At 41.9% G+C, this 23,863-nt stretch overlaps 1 protein-coding gene across 9 annotated transcripts in view; it reads left to right on the forward strand.

Moving 5' to 3' along the window:
* Positions 1-23,863, forward strand: part of CA5B (carbonic anhydrase 5B) — a 131,684-nt gene that overhangs the window by 89,429 nt on the left and 18,392 nt on the right. For 8 of the 9 annotated variants that reach the window (XM_032285968.1, XM_032285965.1, XM_032285966.1 and 5 more), the window contains 2 exons: positions 5,469-5,663; positions 19,114-19,311. In XM_032285968.1, coding sequence (XP_032141859.1) covers positions 5,522-5,663; positions 19,114-19,311 — 340 coding nt within the window. In that variant the 5' untranslated portion in view covers positions 5,469-5,521. Of the gene's footprint in view, positions 1-3,435; positions 5,369-5,468; positions 5,664-19,113; positions 19,312-23,863 lie in introns of those variants that run through there. The other variant, XM_032285973.1, reaches the window with a different exon arrangement.

Genomic DNA, 23,863 nt, shown 5'->3' on the forward strand with positions numbered 1-23,863 from the left:
AGAAAGAAGGAAGGAAGGAAGGAAGGAAGGAAGGAAGGAAGGAAGGAAGGAAGGAAGGAAGGAAGGAAGGAAGGATAAAGAATGGCTACTCCATAGGCAGAGCAGCAGCTTGGGCCACTTATCTGATAAAACTTATGGTTGTTTCTAGATTATATGCTAAACAAAGGGTGGATTATTCATGAGTCTTCTGGGAAAGGGGTGGACAATTCCAGGAACTGAGGATTCCTCTCCCCTTTTAGAGCATATAGGATAACATTCTCACTAGCACCATGACAGCTTACAAATTGCAACGGAGTTTGTAAGTTGTCATGGTGCTGGTGAGAATGTATTTTAGCATACCAATGTGCTATAATTAGCATATAATGAGCAGTGAGGAAGACCAGAGGTCACTTTCGTGGCCATCTTGGTTTGGGTGGGTTTTGACTGGCTTCTTTACTTCAACCTGTTTTATCAGCAAGGTCTTTACGACCACTGTATCTTGTGCTGACCTCCTGTCTCATCCTGTAACTAAGAATGCCTTAACCTCCTGCGAATGCAGCCAAGTAGGCCTCAGTCTTATTTTACTCAGCTTGTATTCAAGATGGAGTTGCACTGGTTCAAATGCCTCTGACACCTGTAGTCCCAGCTCCGTGAGAGGCTAAGGTGGGAGGATAGCTTGAACCTGGGAGGTTGGGGCTGCAGTGAGCTGTGGTCACATCGCTGCATTGCAGCCTGGGTGACAAAGTGAGGCCCTGTCTTAAAAAAAAAAATTATAAACAAAACTGACTTTAACTTTGGCTTGTGAATTTCAAACACCTTTGCACAATGCAGATGTACTTTATATGTCATCGGGCTACACACCCTGGATAAGGAATTAGGCCTGGAAATTAGGCGCTTCCATGGATTTCACTAACTTCCTGCCAGTCCCTCTTTATGTGATTTGAGTTCATTGTACATTGGCAAAGTGGCAAATGGCACTAGGTAGAAAGATTGATATAGTACTTGTTCAGGCAGATGGCTTGTTGATAGCCAGTGAAAGAGCTCTGCCTGGAGCCCTCAATTGTTCCTTGAAGGGTAGTGATAGGAAGTAACTCAGCAACTTGTTTTCTTTGGACATGGCTTGTCAGGTATAATTTTTCCTCTCCTTTCACTTAGGGATAGCCTTAAGTTACCAACACATGAAGTTTGGGGGACACATTCAAACCATAGCACAACTCCTGTCTTAAGGCAGTCTGGAAGTAGAATTTCCTCTTTCTCAAGGGATCTCAGTCTTTTTTCACTTAAGGCTTTCAACTGATTAAGTAAGACCTATCCACATGAATGGTAATCAACGTTATTTCAAGTCTACTGATTTAAATGTTAATCTCATCTAAAAAGTACATTCAAAGTGACATTATTATTATTTTTTCTTTGAGATGGAGTCTTGCTCTGTGGCCCAGGCTAGAGTACAGTGGTGCGATCTTGGCTCACTGCAACCTCCACCTCCTGAATTCAAGCGATTGTCGTGCCTCAACCTCCCAAGTAGCTGGGATTACAGGCACGAGCTACCACGCCCAGCTAATTTTTTATTTTCAGTGGAGACAGGGTTTCACCATTTTAACCAGGCTGGTTTTGAACTCCTGACCTTAAGTGATCCTCCCGCCTCAGCCTCCCAAAGTGCTGGGATGACAGGCATGAGCCACAATGCCCAGCCTCAAAGTGTCATTTAAACTGGTATTTGACCAAATATATGGGTACCATGACCTAGCCAGGTTAACACATAAAATTAAGCATCCCAGTAGAGAGGCCTAGAACAGATCTTTCACCACCTCAGAAGTAACCAGCCCTGCAAACAACTTGAACCTCAGCCTTCTAGCCTCCAGAACCATGAGACAACAAATTTAAGCCACCCAATCTATGGTACTTTCTTCCAAGCTAATACGTTGGCCTGAAGACCTCAGGTAGGGAGTTAGGCCTAGAGATAAGGAACCTCCATGGGATTCACTGATTTCCTACCAGTCCCCTTTAATGTAACGGCCGCACATCTCTGGCTCCCTGAGTTCAGTGCACATTAGCAAAGTGACGCATATGCAGAGCGAAGTGCATGGCACTGTGCTGAAAGACCGGCTTCTCACCCTGCTGTGTGCTTCATTTCACAATGCACACAGAGATGATTCTCCCTCCTTCCACATAGGTGTAGCCTCCTCCCATCTAGCTCAGATGGAGCAGGGTCAAGGACAACAGTACAGAGAAGAGCTAGTTCACAGCCAATTACTAGCAGGAATGTGCACAAAGAGAGGGACGGATGAAAGCACAATATTTGCCTCCTTGCTCAGCATCACTGGGAACCGTGACGTGGGTTTCATTTCTTACACTCTTCTGGAAAGATGGTATGAAGAAATAAAGTTCAGGTCTGTAAGTGAAATGCATCAAGTCAAAATAAAAGAGACGTATCTTTAAATGTAACTTTTGTTTATTGAGATGGCGTCTCCCTCTGTTGCCCAGGCTGGAGTGCAGGGGCACAATTGCTGCTCACAGCAACCTCTGTCTTGGGGGTTCAAGTGATTCTCCTGCCTCAGCTTCCCAAGTAGCTGGGAATATAGGCATGCGCCACCATGCCCAGCCAATTTTTATTTTTATTGTTATATTTTTAGTGGAGACAGAGTTTTACCATGTTGGCCAGGCTGCTTTTGAATTCCTGATCTCAGGTGATCTGCCCACCTTGGCCCCCCAAGTGCCTGGATTACAGTGCTGGGATTACAGGCATGAACCATTGTGCCTGGCCCAAATGCAACATTTTATCTGGGAAGCAAGAATCACAATTTGGGGCATGCACACAGACTGGATGGTCTTCAGCATGTCTGAGGAACAAAGAGTAGGTTGGAGGTTTTATAAAAAGGAGGAATGTTACATATTGTTTTGAAAGAAAATTCATTGGCACTAGTAAAGTTTTTGGGACCTGACAAGCACTAACTGGTGAGTGATGGCAGTGGCTAAACCTATTTTGAGAGGCACAGCAAGTTGTTTTAGTAGCTATAAGATAAAACTGGTTTCAGGTTACAACAGTTTTAGCAACTGGCTTATGGAAAATTTAATTCCTGGAGCAGGTGCTATGTGCCTGAGTACTGCTTCCCCCTGTCCCCTTGACTCTGATTTAGTTGAGTATGACAAGAAGCACCCAATTTCGGGATTTCCTTTTGGCCTGGGGCAGGAGTGTTTTTTGTTTTTGGTTTTTTGAGACGGAGTCTTGCTCTGTTGCCCAGTCTGGAGTGCAGTGGCATGGTCACGGCTCACTGCAGCTTCGACCTCCTGGGCTCAAGCGATCCTCCCACCTCGGCCCCCTGAGTAGTTGGGACTACAGGTACCCACCACCATACCTGGCTAATTTTTTATTTTTCGTAGAGACAGGGTCTCATTATGTAACCAAGGTTGGTCTCGTACTCTCTGAGCTCAAGAAATCCTGCCCCTTTTTCTTCCCAAAGTGCTGGGATTATAGGAGTGAGCTACCGCACCTGGCTGAAAGACGGAGTTTGTATGATCAGCTTTGACAAGTGTGTCTTTAGTGCCCCTCAACTTCTCTTTTTGTGCCTTTTGCCCCTGGCCATGGTGATATTGGTGAGTCATCCTTTTTGCCGGAGAAGGTAGAACCTGAGGCAATAGAATACTCTGCTATCAAGTGGTTTGCTTGTGTGTTTCCCTTGATCATCACTTTTTTTAAAGGTAAACACCAGGGTTTTTTGTTTTGAGTTGAATTAGATAAAATGACGTGGACACACATGGAGTGATTTTAAGGAGCGGAGAGTTTAATAGGCAAGAAGGAAGGGAAAAGACAAAAGAAGCTTCTCTTACAGAGACAAAAGGGGGTGCTCCAAAGCTGAGAGAGAAGACCCCAAGTGGGGTGGAAACCAGCTAGATATATGTAGAGGCTGGAGAAGGCGGTGTCTGATTTGCATAGGGCTCAGGGGATTAGTTTGACCAGGCATGTTATTTATGTAGCCCGTGAAAAAAACTGGTCCTTCCATCCTAGTCTTTTAATATGCAAATGCAGGGCACCATGATGTTCTATACACGTGGGGATATGTGGGGGCAGCCATGTTACCAAGCACATGTGGGGACAAGGGCAAGTCAACAATGGTGGGAATAGCCATGTTGGGTGGATCCAGTTTCTAATGGTCTTCATTTGCATATCAATAACTCCTACCAAACTAAGAGATGCAGCTCTGACTGAGGCAGACATGGTCCCTACCACTGTGGGGCCTAGATAGTGGAGAGGATACAGTCGAAAAATACATTCCTGGTCAGATATTAATTCAACTGCAATAAGCACAGTGACCACAAAGAGGGTTCTGGGCTGACCTGGTGAGCATGTGGTCAAGGGAGCTTTGAGGAAGTGACACTGGCATCAGTCACCTGAAGCGGGGCTGAGGATTCACCAGGCACAGATGGAGGGAGAGTCCAAGAAAGAAGAGCATCTGCACAGGCCGAAGGGAAAGACAGGAAGGAGTTGGAAGAACTGAAGTCCAAGTAGCTGGTGGGCAGGCAGGAGTACAAATAGATTTTAGCAGGGCCAGGGCACATGGCCTTGTAGCCATACCACAGTCATGGTTGCCCAAATGGTGTCCTGAACAGCTGTGTGAATGTGTCTCAAGTACTCAGAGTAAACACTTCAAAATCTGTAGTGGAATGAATTCGTAACCAAGAAAAATGGATTTTTTTTTTTTTCATTTCAGAATGTATTTGTTCATTTGGAACAGGGACAGTTTTCACGGAAAATGGATGAAGCTGGGGGGGGGAGAGTGTTGAAAGTTAATATTATCATAATTTCAGAACACCATAGTGAATACCTTGGAAAGTGTCATCTTCTGAGACTTTGACTGTGACCATGTGAAAGGTAGAGAGAGAATTCAGGATTAACTTTGTCCATTTTCCCATGTTCAAGGGCCATTGCATTACACCTAAAACTGGCAGAGTCACAGATTATATTTAAGCCCAGATTTCAAAACTGCCCATGACTATTTTGGCAGGATGTATCTTGGCTTTTTGTTTCGTTTTGTTTTGTTTCTTAAGCAATCTAGTACAGATGTTTGTTTTTATTCAGACAGTCTGGAGGGAGCTTTAATGTTGGGGTTCTTTGTACGTGTAAATACCATGCTGGATAATTAATTGGGATTTCCTGAAGCAATTTGTTTTTAATTTTAAGAAACTGTACTGTAAACAGCTTTTTCATTCTTGTGGATAAAGAGAAGCTTTTCTCTGGACTTCTAATATTTGCCAACCCCGAGGGCAAGGCAAAGCATGTGAGCTTGTCCTCAGGACCCTCCCTGCCCTCCCCAGAGGGGACCAATGAGTTTGAGGAACAAGAGTGGCTAAACTGTTGACTCTCATCTGCCCTCCCTCCCTCCACCTCAGGGTGTATATTACTAGTAAGAATGATTTATACTTATAAGTTTCTCCATGATCTTAAGTCTCTGTTGTTTACAGCTTTCCCTCCTCTGCCCTCCTTCCCCTAGGTTATTAGGTTCCTGCAACTTAACTGGGAACTGTTCAAGATTTCAAACTCAAGATGGTGGTGATGAACAGCCTGAGGGTCATTCTTCAAGCATCTCCAGGCAAATTGCTGTGGAGAAAGTTCCAGATTTCAAGATTCATGCCAGCCAGGCCCTGCAGCCTCTATACTTGTACTTACAAAACCCGGAACCGAGCCTGTGAGTACACCACTTCCTCAAAGAGAACAAAAAGGGCTCCAGCCTGAGTAACAGAGCAAAATCTCATTTTTTAGAAAAAAAGAAAAGAGGGATCAAGTGCACAAGAGCAAAAAAACTTGTCTACAACAATCACACTTGATAAACATTTGTAGCTATGCTGTCTTTGGTTTTCCAGTGTAGGATTATATGCCTTATGAACTGTGAGAATAACTGTTTATTGATTCATGAAAGTAACTGTAGAATGTTTTCTTGACTAATTCTAGCGTGTTAAAATGATGTCATGCAGAAACTGGATAAGAGACGGATCCCAGTTTTTAATATTTTGGAACCCGTTATTTATTATTTCTTGGTAACAATTTTCTTTTTTTTCCTTTTGAACAAAAGTTAATCCACAGACCACAGATTATTTCTGGAAATCTTAAGTTTCTGGAAATTGCATGTAAATGTTTGTAAACAGTTTACTAGCTTCAACCTTCTGGAATATTCTGTCCTGGGTTAGGAATTACAGAGTTAACTCTAGCTGGCCAGTTTGCAAGTGTGTGCTCTGCTATATGGATGGAAGACTGAGTGAGGCAGGAAATGGTCTTCTGCCTACTAAAGGCTAGTAGCACCCTCATGAAGTTATAACAACCAAAAATGTCTGAAGACATTGCCCAACAAACTCTGCATGACTGCCCTAGAGAGGGCAGTTGAGAGGATGGGAAAGGATAATGTATGTATTTGTGGACAGATAACTTTGAGTTACTGGAGAGATGAAGTGGCTAAGCATTATCATTAAGGAGGAATTTTACATGTTTTCCATTATTTACAAAACATTGGCACAGAGTTTTCAAATGTTGGACTGCACTGAGGTGTAGGTTTCTCCACTTTTGTGTTTATTTGCTTTGACACTGTCTGCACATAATAAAGACTGGGTAAGAATGGAACGCTTGTAAATTAGTAATGCTAACCTAGCTACATCCAAGGGCTTGAAACTGCTCCACAAATATATTTTCAGTGTAAGTTTATTTTGTTTCCTTCAACATTGACTGTGGTCTTTTTCAAATAAACGGGCCAGGGTATAATAAATTTCTGGTTGCTGGGTGTGGTTTCCTACGAGGATGCCACATCCTACCGAGACTGGCTTGTTCCGAACACTGGCACTTTGTGGTTTAGGGTGTATATTGGAAAGTATTAGTTTTGCTTTTTTTTTTTTTGACAGAAAGTTGAAATTAAACGTCTAAATCCGGTATACTTATGTAGTTAGGAAAGTTCGCTGCTTTTAGTGCTGACAAAAAACAAAAAAACAGTAGTGGCTTCAGGACGGGCAGCTTTACTTAGTGAACTTCCCACAACAGATGACATGTTATTGTTTCTAAGTTACTAGGAAAAATGGGACAGTCACCATTTGATTTCATTTGTGGCATATTACACTGTTTCCAACCTGGTTGCTCCAGGGAGAATATTGTGGTCTTTGCTGCCCTGGGCCTTTGAGCAGATTCTATTTCTGTCTGGACCCTCATGTGCTCAATTGTAAAGAGGGTTCTCATTGTTTCTGACAGCTCAGTAGCTCAACAGAAGTCCAATGTACACTTGTGACTAAGAATGGCCCAAGATTCTTAAGGGTTAGAGAAGATAACATGTGTTGATGAATAAAGCCAAACTCTGTAAAATATTTGAAGAAGTTCATTCTGAGCCACATATGAGTGACTGTGGCCCATGATACAGCCAAGAGGTCCTGAGAACACATGCCCAAGGGGTTGGGTTACAGCATGGTTTAGGGAGACAGAAGTTACAGGCAAGACATCCAACGTATACATTGTGAGGACAAAACTGATTTTTTTTATCTTGCCCAAATTTCTATCTAAGGGGTCTGAGGAGTCATGCCCTACAAATCATAAATTCTCACCAAAGGGATTTTATTTAACCCTATATATCATGATTTACTTTCCAACCTGACTTTGGCATAACATTACGAAACAAAGAAGAAAATCAAAATATTTTACTCCAAAACATGTTTCTTATCTATATTTTGAAATGGCCCTGCAAAGCTGTTCTGTGTGGGGGAAAATTTGTATCTATAAAGAATCTCTATTAACATAGCTACATCTTTTTTTTCCAGACCCTCCCAATCTTAAAGAGATTAACTAAAATCTGAATAGGAAATATTTGTCATCTATTGTCCCTAAGGGCAGCCACTATAAGACTTCAAAAGAACTTTGGTCCCCATAATCTTTATCTTAGCCTGAACATTCCCTTTCTACAAATCCCAGGTCTTTAGACATACTCAACCAATTTTCAACCAGAAAATGTTTAAATTCACCTATAGCCTGGAAGCTCCCCCTCCGCCCTCACCCTGGCTTTGAGTTGTCCCATCTTTCTGGACCAAACCAATGTATTTCTTAAATGTATTTGATTGATGTCTTATGCCTCTCTAAAATGTATAAAGCCAAGCTACGCCCAGACCACCTTGGGCACATGTTCTCAGCACCTCCTGTGGGCTGTGTCACAGGCCATGGTCACCCATATTTGGCTCAGAATAAATCTCTTGAAATATTTTACAGAGTTTGGCTCTTTTCGTCGATAATTGGTTTGGCGGGGAAAGGTAGGACGTCTCTCTCTAAGCAGGTGCTTACAGGTCATAAGTAAGTGGATTCAAAGATTTTCTGATTAGCAGTTGGTTGAAAAAGTTAAGCTTTGCCCAAAGAGTTGAAGTCAACTGGAGTTAAGATAAGAGGGGGTTGTAGAAGCCAAGGTTCTTGTTATGTAAATGAAGCCTCACAGTAGCAGGCTTCAGAGAGATTAGATGGTAAACATCTCTTATAGGACCTTAAAAGGTGTCAGATCTCTCCTGGATCAGGAAAAGACCTGGAAAGGGACAAGGCTTCTCTACAGAATACACATTTCTCCCACAAGGGATGGCTTTGCAGGGCCATTTCAAAGTATGTCAAATAAATATATTTTGGAGTAAGGCCAGGTACAGTGGCTCATGCCTGTAATCCCAGTACTTTGGGAAGCTGAGGCGGGTGGATCACCTCGCCTGAGGCGGGAAGCTGAGGTCAGGAGTTTGAGACCAGCTTGGCCAACATGGCAAAACCTCATCTCTACTAAAAATACAAAAATTAGCCAGGCGTGGTGGTATGCGACTGTAATCCCAGCTACTCAGGAGGCTGAGGCAGAAGAATCACTTGAACCCAGGAGGTGGAGTTTCCAGGTGAGCTGAGAACGTGCCATTGCACTCCAGCCTAGGTGACAAGAGCAAAACTCTGTTCCCCCTCGCCAAAAGAAATATATTTTGGAGTAAAATAGTTTGATTTCTTTCAGGGCCCGCTATCTGTCATGTGATGCTATACCAGGGTCAGGTTGGAGGTAGATATTTTATTGCTACAAAGAGTCTGTTATGTCAGTCTTATGATCTCTATTTGAGTATTAATGCTGGTCAGTTGTGCCTAAACTCCAAAGGGAGGGGGTATAATGAGGCATGCCCATCCTCTTTTCCCCTCATGGGCTGAACTAGTTCTTCAGGTTTCTTTGGGATCCCCCTGGCTAGGGTAGGGAGGAACCATTCAGTCAGTTGGGGAGCTTGGAATTTCATTTCTGGTTTGCATGTGGGAAGTCCTTAGCTAGTGCTGTCACACAGTGAGGACTCAGTGTTGGCCGCTACTTCTAGTACTACAACTGTTACCATTATCATACGCTCAGTGCCTGCCTCAGATGTTTAAGCCTGACCATTTTAGAGCAGACAAAGCAGAATAAGGAGCGAATGAAAATAGGAGGTTGTGGCAAATTCAGAAAGCTGCATTTCAGGTCAGCCCTGTGCCCTGTGCTCATATCTTTGCTCCCAAGGCTCTCCACAGATAATCTTTGGCTGTCAACTCAGATTGCTGTTTGCTGTTATCTCAGGTAGCAGACAGTAACTGTCGATAGCCCTAACCTTGGACACTTGTAATATAATAAGATAAAGATAAAAGCCTATACCTATTATCCAGTGTGGAAATGAAATCAGTTTCCCTTACTTATCATCTGGTGAAATTTAGCCTAATGGTCACATAAAAAGATTTAGGCATGAGATCTTAGACCATAGGAAAGTGCATTTAATAATTCTTAATTTAATAAAATATAAAGAATATCAGGTAGAATGGAAATGATAATGATTCTTTTTTTTTCTTTTTTTTTTTTTGAGACAGAGTTTTGCGCTTGTTGCCCAAGCTGGAGTACAATGGCACCATCTTGCCTCACTGCAACCTCCACCTCCCGGGTTCAAGCAATTCTCCTGCATCAGCCTCCCAAGTAGCTGAGATTACAGGTGTTATAGGCATGCACTAGCACGCCCAGCTAATTTTTTGTATTCTTAGTAGAAATGGGGTTTCACCATGTCAGCCTGGCTGGTCTTGAACTCCTGACCTCAGGTGATCCACTCGCCTCAGCCTCCCAAAGTGTTGGGATTACAGGTGTGAACTACTGTGCCTGGCCTATTCCAATGATTCTTAATGTTCATGATCTCCCTACTTTTAGAAGGAAGAGAAACATGTTAGGATAATAGGAACTAAAGAAGGCAGCACTGTATAAAATGTAGCCACTAGGTCGGGCGTGGTGGCTCACGCCTGTAATCCCAGCATTTTGTGAGGCCGAGGTGGACAGATCATGAGGTCAAGAGATTGAGACCGTCCTGGCCAACATAGTGAAACCCTGTCTCTACTAAAAATACAAAAATTAGCTGGATGTGGTGGCGCGCGCCTGTAGTCCCAGCTACTCTGGAGGCTGAGGCAGGCGAATCACTTGAACCTGGGAGGCGGAGGTTGCAGTGAGATCATGCCGCTGCATTCCAGCTCGGTGACAAAGCGAGACTCTCTCTCTAAAAAATTTAAAAATGTAGCCACTAACCCCATGTGGGTATTTACATGTAAATTCATTAAAATTAAATTCATTAAAACTTTATAGCTACATGTGCCTAGATCTTAGTATACTGGACATTTCTATCGTCAAAGAAAGTTCTATTTGACAGCAGTAATGTATATCATAACTGTACTGTGTTTGAAAGTTATTCTATTCTTTCTCCAATTAATTTTGAAGAATACAAATAAACCCTGGAGATGAACAAAAAGCTTGTTTTGCAGTATTTTCACAAAGATTTCTGATAATATAGACTCAGGAAGCCCCTAGATGATCTTTTATTAACATACACATAACCTTGAGAAACAATGAGCTGATTAAGAGCCACTTAGAATTACATTAATGGCCTCAGGGTTATCTTCAGCTGCCTGGGACTGACAAATAGCCCTGGAACTGATCACCAGGAAATGTGGGCTTTAGTCTCCTGTGCTAATAACTGCACGTGTATCCTGTGGCTAATGGACTAGGCATCCAAGTGCCTTTTATAGCCCTGATGTTGCTCTAACAAGGCAATTTGTGATTTTACGATCATCCTCAACCAAGTCTTACAGAGGGTCCCTGTGTATACACCCATAACTGCATTAAGGCCAAGGCTTACACGAATGGTCTTCAGTAACATGAGGAAGGAGCACATCCCTCATAAAAAGGGCAGTACATAGCAAGGGACCAGAAAAAGCACACAAGAGTATAAGGCAACGATTTCCAGTAGATAAATAATGTAAGCCACAAATACGAGCCATATGGGTAATTCTATATTTTCTAATGGGCCAGGTACAGTGGCTCATGCCTATAATCCCAGGACTTTGGGAGGCCAAGGTGGGAGGATTGCTTGAGGCCAGGGGTTTGAGACCTGCCTGGGCAGCATAGCAACACCCCGTCTCTACAATAAAATAAAATAAAAATATGGGTAATTCTATATTTTGTAATAACCGCATCTTAAAAAGTATAAGTAAACAGATTAAATTTAGACTAGCACACAGGGACAGTGCTACCATATTGAGGAGCTTAGGAACAGAGAGAATAGGTGTTGAGGAGTAAGAACAGATGAAAGATGCTTTATTTAAGGTGGGACTGTCAGAGAAGGGGCTTGAACTGACCTTGAAAGCCTGGTAGAATTTTAAGGAACAAACGAATAACAGGTAGATACGATTAGGTGAACCTAAGAGGTGTTCAGGGTAAACCAGCATACCTGGTAGAGAGATGGTGCCTGCGAGGTAAAGGTAGGGAGCCTTGGCATCAGTTTGTTTGGTTTTCTGTATCAGTAAAATAAGCATTTAGTACCTCCCTTGTGCCTTGTACCAAGTAAAGTCCTGGAGACTGTAGAAAAAGTGCACAGACCTCATGGGCTTGCAGTTGACATAGGCCCTTTGGGCAGATAAAGCAAACACAGATTACACGAGGAATGGTTGGGTGCTAAATGGTGTGAAAGCAAATTCAGTGTGTGTTCAGAAAAAGCAAAGCTGAGAGTGGTTGGAGAATAGGTCATCAGGGAGATAAGACTTGAACTAGAAAAGATTTCTGTAAGTGTTAAGGAGAAGGAAGGGCTTCTAAGCACAAGCCAAAGTGGGAATAAAGGCCAGGAATGAGGGCTCATGCCTGTAATCCTAGTATTTTGAAAGGCCAAGACAGGAAGACAGCTTGAGCCCAGGAGTTTGAGACCAGCCTGGGCAACATAGTGAGACCCTACCTCTACAAAAAAATTTATTAAATTTTTCTTTTTTTGAGATGGAGTTTTGCTCTGTTGCCAGGCTGGAGTGCAGTGGTGTGATCTTGGCTCACAGCAACCTCCGCCTGCCAGGTTCAAGAGATTCTCCTGCCTCAGCCTCCCGAGTAGCTGGGAATACGGGCGCATGCCACCATGCCCAGCTAATTTTTGCATTTTTAGTAGAGACGTAGTTTTACCATGTTGGCCAGGATGGTCTTGATCTCTTGACCTCGTGATCTGCCCGCCTCGGCTTCCTAAAGTGCTGGGATTACAGGCGTGAGCCACTGCACCCAGCCTATTAAAAAAAATTTAAAAAACCAAAGTAGACATAAACTTGTGTAGCTAGACAATTGAAAGAAGAGTAGCATGCTAGGGGGAATAGCATGACAAGAAAATTAGCTTAGGAACACCAGAGTTTGGGAAGAATGAGGAAAATGAGATTAGATAAGTGAGATGGGTTCTATTTTTTTCCCCAGATCAGAGATCATGATCAGAATCTTCACGATCAACTTCTAATCAGCTTCTATATCAGCTTCCAATCACCTCCAGTGAGACGGGTTCTAATAGGAAAACCTGGGCATTGAACATGGAAGTTACAACTTGATATACTGTCTTTGGCACAGGAGCAATGTGACCAAGGTGTTTATTTAGAAAAATTGCGTAGGGGCAGAACTCAGGAGTAGAGAAGAGTGAGAAAAGAGGAAAAGCAACCAACAAACTTTGTGTGAAGTCTAGGGTGTAGGGTTCTGAACTAGGCTGCTGTTCTGGGCAGGGTGAAGAAAAGATAACCTGAATGATTCTTAAAGAAAAATAATAAAGTAAAGCAAAAAGGAGAAGCAAACTGTCTTATTCTGTGTGGGCTGCTATAACAAAGTACCTCAGACTGGGCAATTTATACACAACAGAAATTTGTTGTTCACAGTTCTGGAGGCCACGAAGTCCAAAATCAATGTGCCAGTAGATTCAGTGTCTGATGAGGATTCTCTCTGCTTCCAAGAATTTGCCTTCTTGCTGCATCCTCACGTGGTGGAAGGAGCTCAGGAGCTTTCTCAAGCCTCTTTTATAAGGGTGTCAATCCCATTCATGAGGGCTCTGCCTTCATGACCCAATCACCTCCCAAAGGCCTCAGCTCTTAATACCATCACCTTGGGGAGTAGGATTTCAGTGTATACATTCTTGTTTTGGTTTGTTTTTTGAGACAGGGTCTCACTCTGTCACCCAGGCTGGAGTGCAGTGGTGTAATCTCAGCTCACTGTAACCTCCACCTCCCGGGTTCAAGAGATTCTTCTGCCTTAGCCTCTCCAGTAGCTGGGACTACAGGCATGAGCCACCATACCCAGCTAATTTTTTGTATTTTTACTAGAGATGGGGTTTCCCCATGTTGGCCAGGCTGGTATCGAACTCCTGACCTCGAGTGAGCTGCCCACCTTGGCCTGCCAAAGTGCTGGAATTACAGGTGCAAGCCACTGCTGCCTGGCTAAGTTTTGAGGAGATGCATACATTGACAGCATAACACAGATCTTCCCAGTGATGCTCCTCATCTTATTCCATCCACAAGTATTGACCGGAAGCCATTACAGAGCAGTGAGGAAGGCAGATAATTAGGCACATATACATATAATTGCACTCATGTAATAAATGTCATGAAAGAAAAATCAGAATGCTATAATTTAAAAATTATAATATAAGGTGATCATATTATAAGAGAGTAGCCAGAGATCACTTTTTCAAGGAGGTGACAGTTAAGCCCAAGACCTAAAGATAATGGGAGCCAACACTGAGCCGAATGAGGGGTAATTGGTTTCTGTGGAGGAGGAGCATGAAGAAAGGGACTAAGGCAGGAATGAGCTTTCCATATTTCAAAGGCTGAAGGAAGGACAATGCCAAAGCTGGGGAAATAGGTGGCTGCAGTGAACTGAATGTTCATGACCCCCTAACATTTGTATGTTGAAATCCTAAACCCCAAGGTGATGGTATTAAGAGGTAGGGCTTTGGGGGGGGGGTGATTAGATCATGAGGGTAGAGCTCTCATAAATAGGATTAGTTCCTAATATAAAAGTGACCCCAGAGAGCTCCCTCATACCTTCTACCATATGAAGAAAGCAAGGAGGCTGTCTATGAACAAGAAAGCAGGCTCTTGCCAGACACCCAGTCTGCTGGTGCCTTGATCTTGGACTTCCCAGACTCCAGAACTGTGAGAAATAAAGTTCTCTTATTTATAAGCCACCTAGTCTTTCTGTCATATCAGCCTGAATGGACTAAGACAGTGCTAAAGCACAACATAAATCAAACCTAGGACTATGCATATAAACAAGAACTAAAATCAAGCACATCCTCAACATGGAATCTTCCGCAGGGCTTTTGTTGCCCATCAGCCACAAATTATTGACACCTTCTTAATGACAGCATGCCTTTGTTAATGTAAATCACGATTGGTACAATCACTATCTCTATTTCATTTTCCCTATATAAGAAGAACCTGAAAACGAAGCTTCTGTTAGACCACTTAATCATCTTCTTATTTTTGAGGTAAAATATGAGCAACTACCAGTAAATTGTTTTGATCTGGTTTTTGCTTAAATGAAGGAAAAGGAGCAGAGGAGGAGAGAACAAATGTGTTAGTTTATTTTGAGTGAAACAAGCCCTTGGCAAAAAGTTGGCTTCAATAGGGGGATAGAGACCAAGGACCGCCTCTCCCCGCAGTGGTTGGATGGTCTAACCTAGATGGTCTAGTTTAATAAAGGAAGAGGTGGGTAGGATGAAAGAAAATCTTCTGGAGGCTGAACTTGTAAACTGAAGGGTATAAATTGATCATGGCATTATGGTCATTAAAGAGCAATTGAAGGAATAGGCCCAGTTTTCTTGGGCTGGTATTGGTATGGATGTGAGTGTTGATACTTCCCATTTCATGAATAAGATGGGGAACAATTAAGGGTGACCAAGGCATCGTCTTAGGGACCTGATCACTCCAGTTCTTCCCTATTTTTCATAGGAGACCCCCATTGAATGGCTTTGAAGAGTGTGGATTCTCAAATTATCAGCCATAGTCTGGGTGTCTCAGAGGGGCAGGTGTGTAGTCTCTGTGTCAGGAATCATTAAAAACAGAATCAGGGCCTTTCAAGAAGTTTAAAAATTAACACAATTTGAATCATTTTTCAGATCGTTTTAATCCTTTCAAATCATTTAAATTTGAGCTTTTTTCCCCACAATGGCAGTTGGATACATTACACGACATATGTTTATTTTATTTTTTATTTTTGCTTTTAAAAGAGGTGTTTAGATGAATATGAATCCAAGTGTTTGGGCGGATATAACAGAACCAAATGTAACAGAAATGTAAGATCATCTTTCCCTCTAAGATGAAAAATATGGTATATGATATTTTATTGGATAAAATTACTAAACATTTTTAGACCTTAAGGTTGTATATTTTATGATGTTGGCTGTTGCATAGTTGCCATGATTGCTTTTGCAAATTGTTGATTTCTTTCTTTTTTAAAATTTCCATTTTATTTTTTTAATTTCCGTTTTTATTTTACATTCAGGGGTTATATATGCAGATTTCTTACAAGGGCATAGTGCATGGTGCTGAGGTTTGGGCTTCTACTGATCCTGTCACCCAGATCATGAACATAGTACCTAATAGGATGTTTTTCTTTTTTCTTTTCTTTTTTTTTTTTTTTTTTGAGACGGAGTCTTGTTCTGTTGCCCAGGCTGGAGTGCAGTGGTGTGATCTTGGTTCACTGCAAACTCTGCCTCCCAGGTTCAAGGGATTCTCCTGCCTCAGCCTCCCGAGTAGCTGGGACTACAAGCGCGTGCCATCACGCCTGGCCAATTTTTTGTATTTTTAGTGGAGATGGGGTTTCACGGTGTTAGCCAGCATGGTCTCAATCTCCTGACCTCATGATCCACTCACCTCGGTGCTGGGATTACAGACATGAGCCACCGCGCCTGGCCTAATAGGATGTTTTTCAGAAGTGCATATGTTTAATAAGATACCACAGGGCAACAAAGAAGGAGGAAGATGTGGCTCCTGCCCACAGGAATTTGCATTCTAATTAGATTATGACAGTATAGGCCTGATTCTCTTTCAGATATGCCAGTTCATGTGCATTTTCCATTTTAGATTTCTGAAACAGAAACTTCTTGTTCTTTAAACTAAGTTCTTGTTCTTCACAAGTTGTTTTATACTAAGGAAAAAAACAAAACATTGGGTTCAGATCTCCCCAGAGATGAGAGTACTGCATTATATGAAGAAATAGAAAGCAAAAAGGAGCTTGCCTGCACCTTTAACCTTTAGACCAGGGTTTCTCAACTTTGGCCCTATTATCATTTGGGACAGGATGGTCCTTTCTTGTGGGAGCCCATCCTGTGCATTGTAGGATGTTTAGCAGCATCCCTGGCCTTTATCCACTAGATGTCACTAGCACTCCCCCAGTTTTGCCATCCAAAAATGTCTCCAGACATTGCCAAATGTTTTTAGGGGACTGAATTGCTCTCTCTCTTGAAAACCACTTATTTAGGCACTCTCAGGAGAGGTCTTTGTCTGTATTGCTGGAACACTTTTATAAATAAAACAAAACACCAAGGTTAGGATATTGACTTCCAGCCAGGCGCAGTGGCTCACACCTGTAATCCCAGCACTTTGGGAGGCCGATGTGAGTATATCACTTGAGGCCAGGAGTTGAAGACCAGCCTGGCCAACATGGCAAAACCCCATCTCTATTAAAAATACACAAAAGTCAGCTGTGTGTGGTGGCACGCACCTGTAATCCCAGTTACTCGGAAGGCTGAGGCAGAAGAATTGCTTGAACCTAGGAGGTGGAGGTTGCAGTGAGCTGAGATCACGCCACTGCACTCCAGCCTGGGAGACAGAGTGAGACTCCATTTCAAAAAAAAAAAAAAAAAAGATATTGACTTCCAGATTACAGCAATTACAGAAGGAAGAGGATTATCTCTGCTCTGTTAGAGTAAACCAGAAGCAGGTTTCTGCTTTTTATGGAAATAGGAGGAGGATGCTGCCATACATGGGGGATTTGACTAACAAAACAACTACGTTAGTCTCATCCTTATTCTTAGTGGTGGGGCGAGATGCAGAGGGTCGTTGGTGGTGACTTCTCTATTCATGTTTCTCCTAGTTTTTCTGTTCTTGATTCTACCCATCCATGGTACTTCTAAGGACAGGGAAATGGACCACCCCAAACTGATGTACACTGGTTCTACTCATCACACAAGGTCTCAACAGGCCTATCTGTCTTATCAGCAAGTCTGCTGATACTTAACAGGGGCTTGCTCCAGAGACCTGGTGCTTGACTCTGTGGAAGAAAATCAGCATCAGCAATGTCATCAGTGCCCGTGGGGGATGCATTGTATACCTTAATAGATATATGTATACCTTAATAGATAATCTGCACATCCCTGTGACACACTGCGACCTCCAGGGACCTTAGCAATGCTCATATTTTACCCAGGTTTTGCAGGATGGCTGCCTGGTACTCAGAGTTTGTTTACATAGGAGGAGAACTCAACTCGGCACCCACAATTATGTGGGGTGAGCATCTTACAAGATGCAGGCTACAGCAGCCTTTATTTCTACCAGCCAACCAATTAAATACTGACAGTACTTGATTGAATGTTTCCTTTCCAAAAGTTCTCCCATTTCCTTTTTTGAAAATAAATCTGTTATTGAAAATTGAATTAATTTGTATTTAAAGCCACTTTGGGTAGTTGGGGGTTGGGAAGTTCTCAATGAAGAAAAGAACTCATTTATGAATCCCTATTTCCACATGGCACTAATCTCCATGCATTTTACTATTATCACAGGACTGATTGCACTTGGTTTAGGTGAGCCTAGTAGGCAGACTAAGATGTGTTGGTTTTGTAAGTCGCCAAAATGCTCTTCCTCTGCCAGGTGCTCTTTGACCTATTTTAGTCTATTGATTAAGCCCCTAAATAGCTGTATTGGTCAGGGTTCTCCAGACGCAGAACCAATAAGGTATATAGATAGAGAGATGGATGACAGGGGATTTATTAGTGGAAATTGCTAACACGATTATAGAGGCTGAGAAGTCCCCTGATAGGCTATCTGCAAGCTGGAGACCCTGAGATACTGGTAGTATGGGACAGTCCAAGTACAAAGGCCTCAGAACCAGGAAAGCTGATGGTATAACTCTCAGTCTGAGGCCAAATGCCTGAGAACCCAGAGAGGTGCTGGTGTAACTTCCTAGGTCCAAAGGCTGAGAAGCCTGTAGCTGTTATCTAAGGTCAGGAACAGAAGAGTGTATCCAAGCTCCAGGAGACAGATGGACACATTCAACTTTTTCATGTGTTTGTTCTCTCTGGGCCCCCAGCAGTTTGGATGATACCTGCCCACATTGAGGGCAGATCTTTCCCATCTAGTCCACTCAGAATTACATGATAGTCTCCTCTGGAAATACCCTCAGAGACACACCCAAAAATAATGCTTTACCAGGTTTCTAGGTATTCTTTAATCCAGTCAAGTCAACACCTAAAAGTAACCATCATGGTGGCTAATTCCTAAGGCTTTTAGTTTCTATTTAGGCAGGTTCTCCAGAAGTACAGTAGACAGGCTTTTTTTTTTTTTTTTTTCTTTTTCTTTTCTTTTTTTTTTTTTTTGAGACACTGTTTGGGTCTGTTGCCCAGGCTGGAGTGCAGTGGTGTGATCACGGCTCACAACAGCCTCGACCTCTTGTGCTCAAGCAATCCTCCCACTTTAGCCTCCCTGGTAGCTAGGACTGCAGGTGTGTACCACCACGCCTGGATAATTTTTTTTTGTATTTTTTGTAGATACAGGGTTTTGCCATGTTGCCTGGTCCAACAGTCTTGATAAAAGCCTGACCTGCTTTCTCCTAGTGCATCCACTGTGGGAGAGCACGGACCTGGTTCCTGCGGGTGATCGACAGTCACCCATCAACATCCGGTGGAGGGACAGTGTTTATGATCCTGGCTTAAAACCACTCACCATCTCTTATGACCCAGCCACCTGCCTCCACATCTGGAATAACGGGTACTCTTTCCTTGTGGAATTTGAAGATTCTACAGATAAATCAGGTGAGAGCAAGATCTGGTGGTCTTGTAAGGAGTTAAAGAAACAGTGTCATGTTAACATGGACACGTCAAACTCTCTTCATGATAGTATTGACCTCTTTGTGAGCAGTGGCATGGAACTCATTGATCTTAACTTTTTGAATGTGTGAAAAAAATTCCTTCTAGTGTTTGTGCATATTTCTTCAACTAGTATAGGTAGTATTTTTAAATAATAAATTTATCTCTCCCTATGTACAGATTTTATAGTTGCATAGAACATAGGCGTGAAATTGTTTTTGCCAGAAATTTATTTTGTATGTATATATAGAATCTGTACTAATTTTTCCTTTGCTTGTTGACTTTATAAGAATTTTTTCATGAAAGTAACATAGTTTAATCAGATTTCACTTACCAGATTGTAATACACTTGAAATGAGGCAAAAAGGATATTCATGTGTGCATTAGGTTACAAAGACTAGTCATATATTAGAGAAATGAAAACTAATGATCTGGTAATTTTGTTAAATAAACAATGTTACCTACCTAGTTTAAAAGAAACACAATTGAAAAGAGTTTTTAAAATTTAAATATTATTTTGATTTTTAATCTTTTTTTTTAACCTTCCTGGATATAAGCTAATGTTAATGACTTCAAAGTTTACCTGAAACTTGTAGTGTCTATGGAAGACAGAAGGTGGTTAATTTTGTGAATATTTCTTCTTTTCCCTTTTTTTTGTTTGCTTGTTTGTTTTACTGCATTTGATGATGTCAAATAGTTCAGATTAGTCTCAAAATGATTATTATTTGAAATAGTTTATCTAAAGTAGTTATCAACCAGTGGTAGTTTTGCCGGCTTTCCCCCATACCCCTCCAGAGGACTGGGGACACTTGGCAACATCTGGAGGTGTTTTTGGCTATCACAACTTGGGAAATGAAATTAGCATTTAGTGTGTCAAAGTCATGGATGCTGCTAAAGATCCTACAGTGCACCAGACATCATTAACGAAGAGTTACCTAGCCTCTGGTACTGATAGAGCTGAAGCTGAGAAATCTTGATCTCAAGGAAACTTGTTTTCTCTCATGAATGTTAAGAAATGAGTCCATAAAAATGATAATGATGCCGGGTGTGGTAGCTCACACCTGTAATGCCAGCACTTTGGGAGGCTGAGGTGGGCAGATCGTCTGAGCAAGGAGTTTGAGACCAACCTGCGCAACATGGTGAAACCCCGTCTCTATTAAAATACAAAAAATTAGCAGGGTGTGGTGGTGCATGCATATAATCCCAGCTACTTGGGAGACTGAGGCAGGAGAACTGCTTGAACCTGGGAGACAGAGGTTGCAGTGAGCAGAGATCACGCCACTGCACTCCAGCCTGGGCGACAAAGCCAGACTCCGTATCAAAAAAAAAAAAAAAAAAAAAAAGTAAATATTCACTCCTGCATTTATCCTGGCTCTGAGTCTGAACTGTGTCTTTGTTTTTTCGTATTTTCCTAGTGATGCTGTGAGTTTAGGTGTCTTCATGTCCCCAACTTTCCTTTCTCCCCCATGATATAACACAGTCTCCAAACCCTGAACGTCTTACTTTCATATCTCAAAGTAGGAAGAAATTGTTCTCTTTCCTCCCAGATTCATGGACATCTTTCTTTTTCTCTCTCTCTTTTATTTTTTTTTGCATAAAGTTATTTATTTAAATTTTATATCTGTAAATTCACAGGTTGATATGTTTCAATATATTGTTTCTGCTTCTCTTAAAATAACTAACTATACAAGTAAAACCTTCTTGTACCACATAAAGCCATTTCAGGTGGGGCGCAGTGGCTCATGCCTGTAATCCCAGCATTATGGGAGGCCAAGGTGAGTGGATCACATGAGATCAGGAGTTCGAGACCAGCCTGGCCAACATGACAAAACCCCATCTCTACTAAAAGTACAAAAATTAGCTGGGCGTGGTGGTGGGCACCTGTAATCCCAGCTACTCAGGAGGATGAGGCAGGTGAATTGCTTGAACGTGGGAGGTGGAGGTTGCAGTGAGCCGAGATCATGCCATTGCACTCCAGCCTGGGCAACAAGAGTGAGACTCTGCCTCAAAGAAAAAAACAAACCAAAACCAAAACAAAAACCATCTCATGTGCCATCAGCGGTATATGAACCATGCTTTGGGAAACACTGTTTAAGGCCATCTCGGTCTGTTAATGGACTAGCTAGAGAAGGGAGGAATAAAAATGATAAGAAACAAAAATGATACTGATATACATTATTTTAAAATAGATTTAGTGGGTAAAAGTTTAGTTTAGTTTTGTTACATGGATATATTGTGTAGTGGTGAAGTCTTGGCTTTTAGCATACCCATCATCATGCATCTTTCTTAATTTTCCCAAAACTCTAGAGTGTGCCCCCCTTCTCAACTGGAAGTCCATAATATTACATTGTTTATAAGGATTCCAGAAATCTTCAAAACAAGAAGCTAAATTCTTGTGTTTCGGATGACTGTCTGGCGCTCTCTTGTGAGCTCCCCCTTGGGGCTTTACCGTCGTCCCTGCCAGAGGTAAACTAATGGGCCAACCCAGTCTACAGGATACCAACTCTCATCCATTTACTTTACATGCATAGCAATCCTTTTGAATTCTCAACCCCAACTAGGGCCCTAGCAGGCTGCTTTCTTCTGAGAATCCTAGGTATTGGTTAGCTTTCTAAAGCCCTTAACAGTCTAGGGACTGTCTGTTTCCAATATATCATTGCTTCATTGAGTTGGAAGTCTTAGAAAGTTGCTTAATGAGTTTCTTAACCAACTGACTTGAGCCCAAGAACTTTCAGGGCAAATGGTCATTTTATTTTTTAGTCCTCTCTTTTTCTTTTAGACAATAGATTCTAGAATTTTTTTTTTTTTTTTTTTTTTTGAGACAGGATCTTGCTCTGTTGCCCAGGTTGGAGTGCAGTGGCATGATTGCAACTCACTGTCACTGCAGCCTCAACCTCCTGGACTCAAGCAATCCTCCCACGTCAGCCTCCCTAGTAGCTGGGACCAGAGGCATGTGCCACAATGCCTGGATAATTTTTTTTTTTTTTTTTACAGTGTCTCACTCTATTGCCCAGGCTGGAATACAGCAGCATGATCTTGGCTCGCTGCAACCTTTGCCTCCCGGGTTCAAGTGATTCTCCTGCCTCAGCCTCCTGAGTAGCTGGGATTACAGGCACATACCATCATAACCAGCTAATTTTTGTATTTTAGTAGAGATGAGGTTTCATCATGTTGACCAGGCTGGTCTCGAACTCCTGACCCCAAGTGATCTGCCTAACTCGGCCTCCCAAAGTGCTGAGATTATAGGCGTGAGCCACTGTGCCCGGCCCTGGCTAATTTTTGCATTTTTTGTAGAGACAAGTTTTCACCATGTTGCCCACGCTGGTCTCAGATTCCTGAGATCAAGCAATCCTCCCACCTCAGCCTCCGAAAGTGCTTGGATTACAGGTGTAAGCCACCAAGCCAGGCCTCAAGAATTCTTATCTACCCATTTGCATGAGTAATCTCAGATGGAAAACAAGCCATCTGTGTTTTCATCATAATAGCTTCTTTTTAGATATCTACAAACCCAACCAACTAAACCACCCCTTGAACCTATCTTCGCTGGGTGTGTCAATCTCACACTTACAAAATATGCAAGAAAAATTGTAGAGTGTTTGCTAATTTTTCTCTTGTTTGGTTAGAAAGAACTAAAACTGATAGCTCTTTTAAATTATGCTTTAATAATTATTTTCTTTAAGATAGCATCAATTTTTAATAATTACCTAATTTTCTCTCTCTCTTTTTCCACCTTTCAGTGACTGCCTCTTATTTCCTGCCTATTCTTCACTGCTATTTCTCCATGTTGTTGCAAAATAATCAATAGCATGCAGAGGAAAAAAGAGTGAATGAACATAAAAAATAAAAAGTGAAAGAAAGTAAAGACATTCTAGAAACAAAGAAAGGCAAGAAACAATTCTAGAAAAGTAAAAACCTAATAATGACTATACATTTCAAAGAAAAAAAAACCATAAGAAATGCTGCCGTAGTGTGCTTTATGAGGATTGGAATAAAGTTCAAGGAAAACAAGCTGGGGAAGGTATGTGACAAAAACGTTACACCAGTCCTTTTGGGATGCAGCTAAAGCAGTGCTTAGAGGGAAATTTATAGATGAAAATGCCCATAATAGAGAAGAACTTTCTCAAGTCAGTATCTCAGCTTTCCACTTTAAGAAACTAGAAAAAGAAGAACAAACTAAACCCAAAAGCAAATAGAGAGAAAGACATAATAAAGAACGAGCAGAAATCAATGAAATCAAAAGTTGGTTCTTTGGGAGGATCAACAAAGTTGACAAACTTTTAATTAGGGGAGACCAAGAAAAAAAAATAAAAGAAGACTCAAATTACTAAACTCTGGAATGAAAGAGAGGACAACATGACCTACCTTAATAGGACTATAAGAGAAGGTATGTGAACATCTCATACTAATGTCCTCTGCTGGGTGTTGTTTGGTATTTGGTTCCCCTGAGTAGGACACTATTACTGATTTTAATGAGTTCATATAGAGAGTCTAAATACTG

This window comes from Sapajus apella, unplaced genomic scaffold (assembly GCF_009761245.1).
Source record: "Sapajus apella isolate SASKATOON/1434 unplaced genomic scaffold, GSC_monkey_1.0 scaffold17, whole genome shotgun sequence".
In the NCBI taxonomy this organism is placed as follows: Eukaryota; Metazoa; Chordata; class Mammalia; order Primates; family Cebidae; genus Sapajus; species Sapajus apella.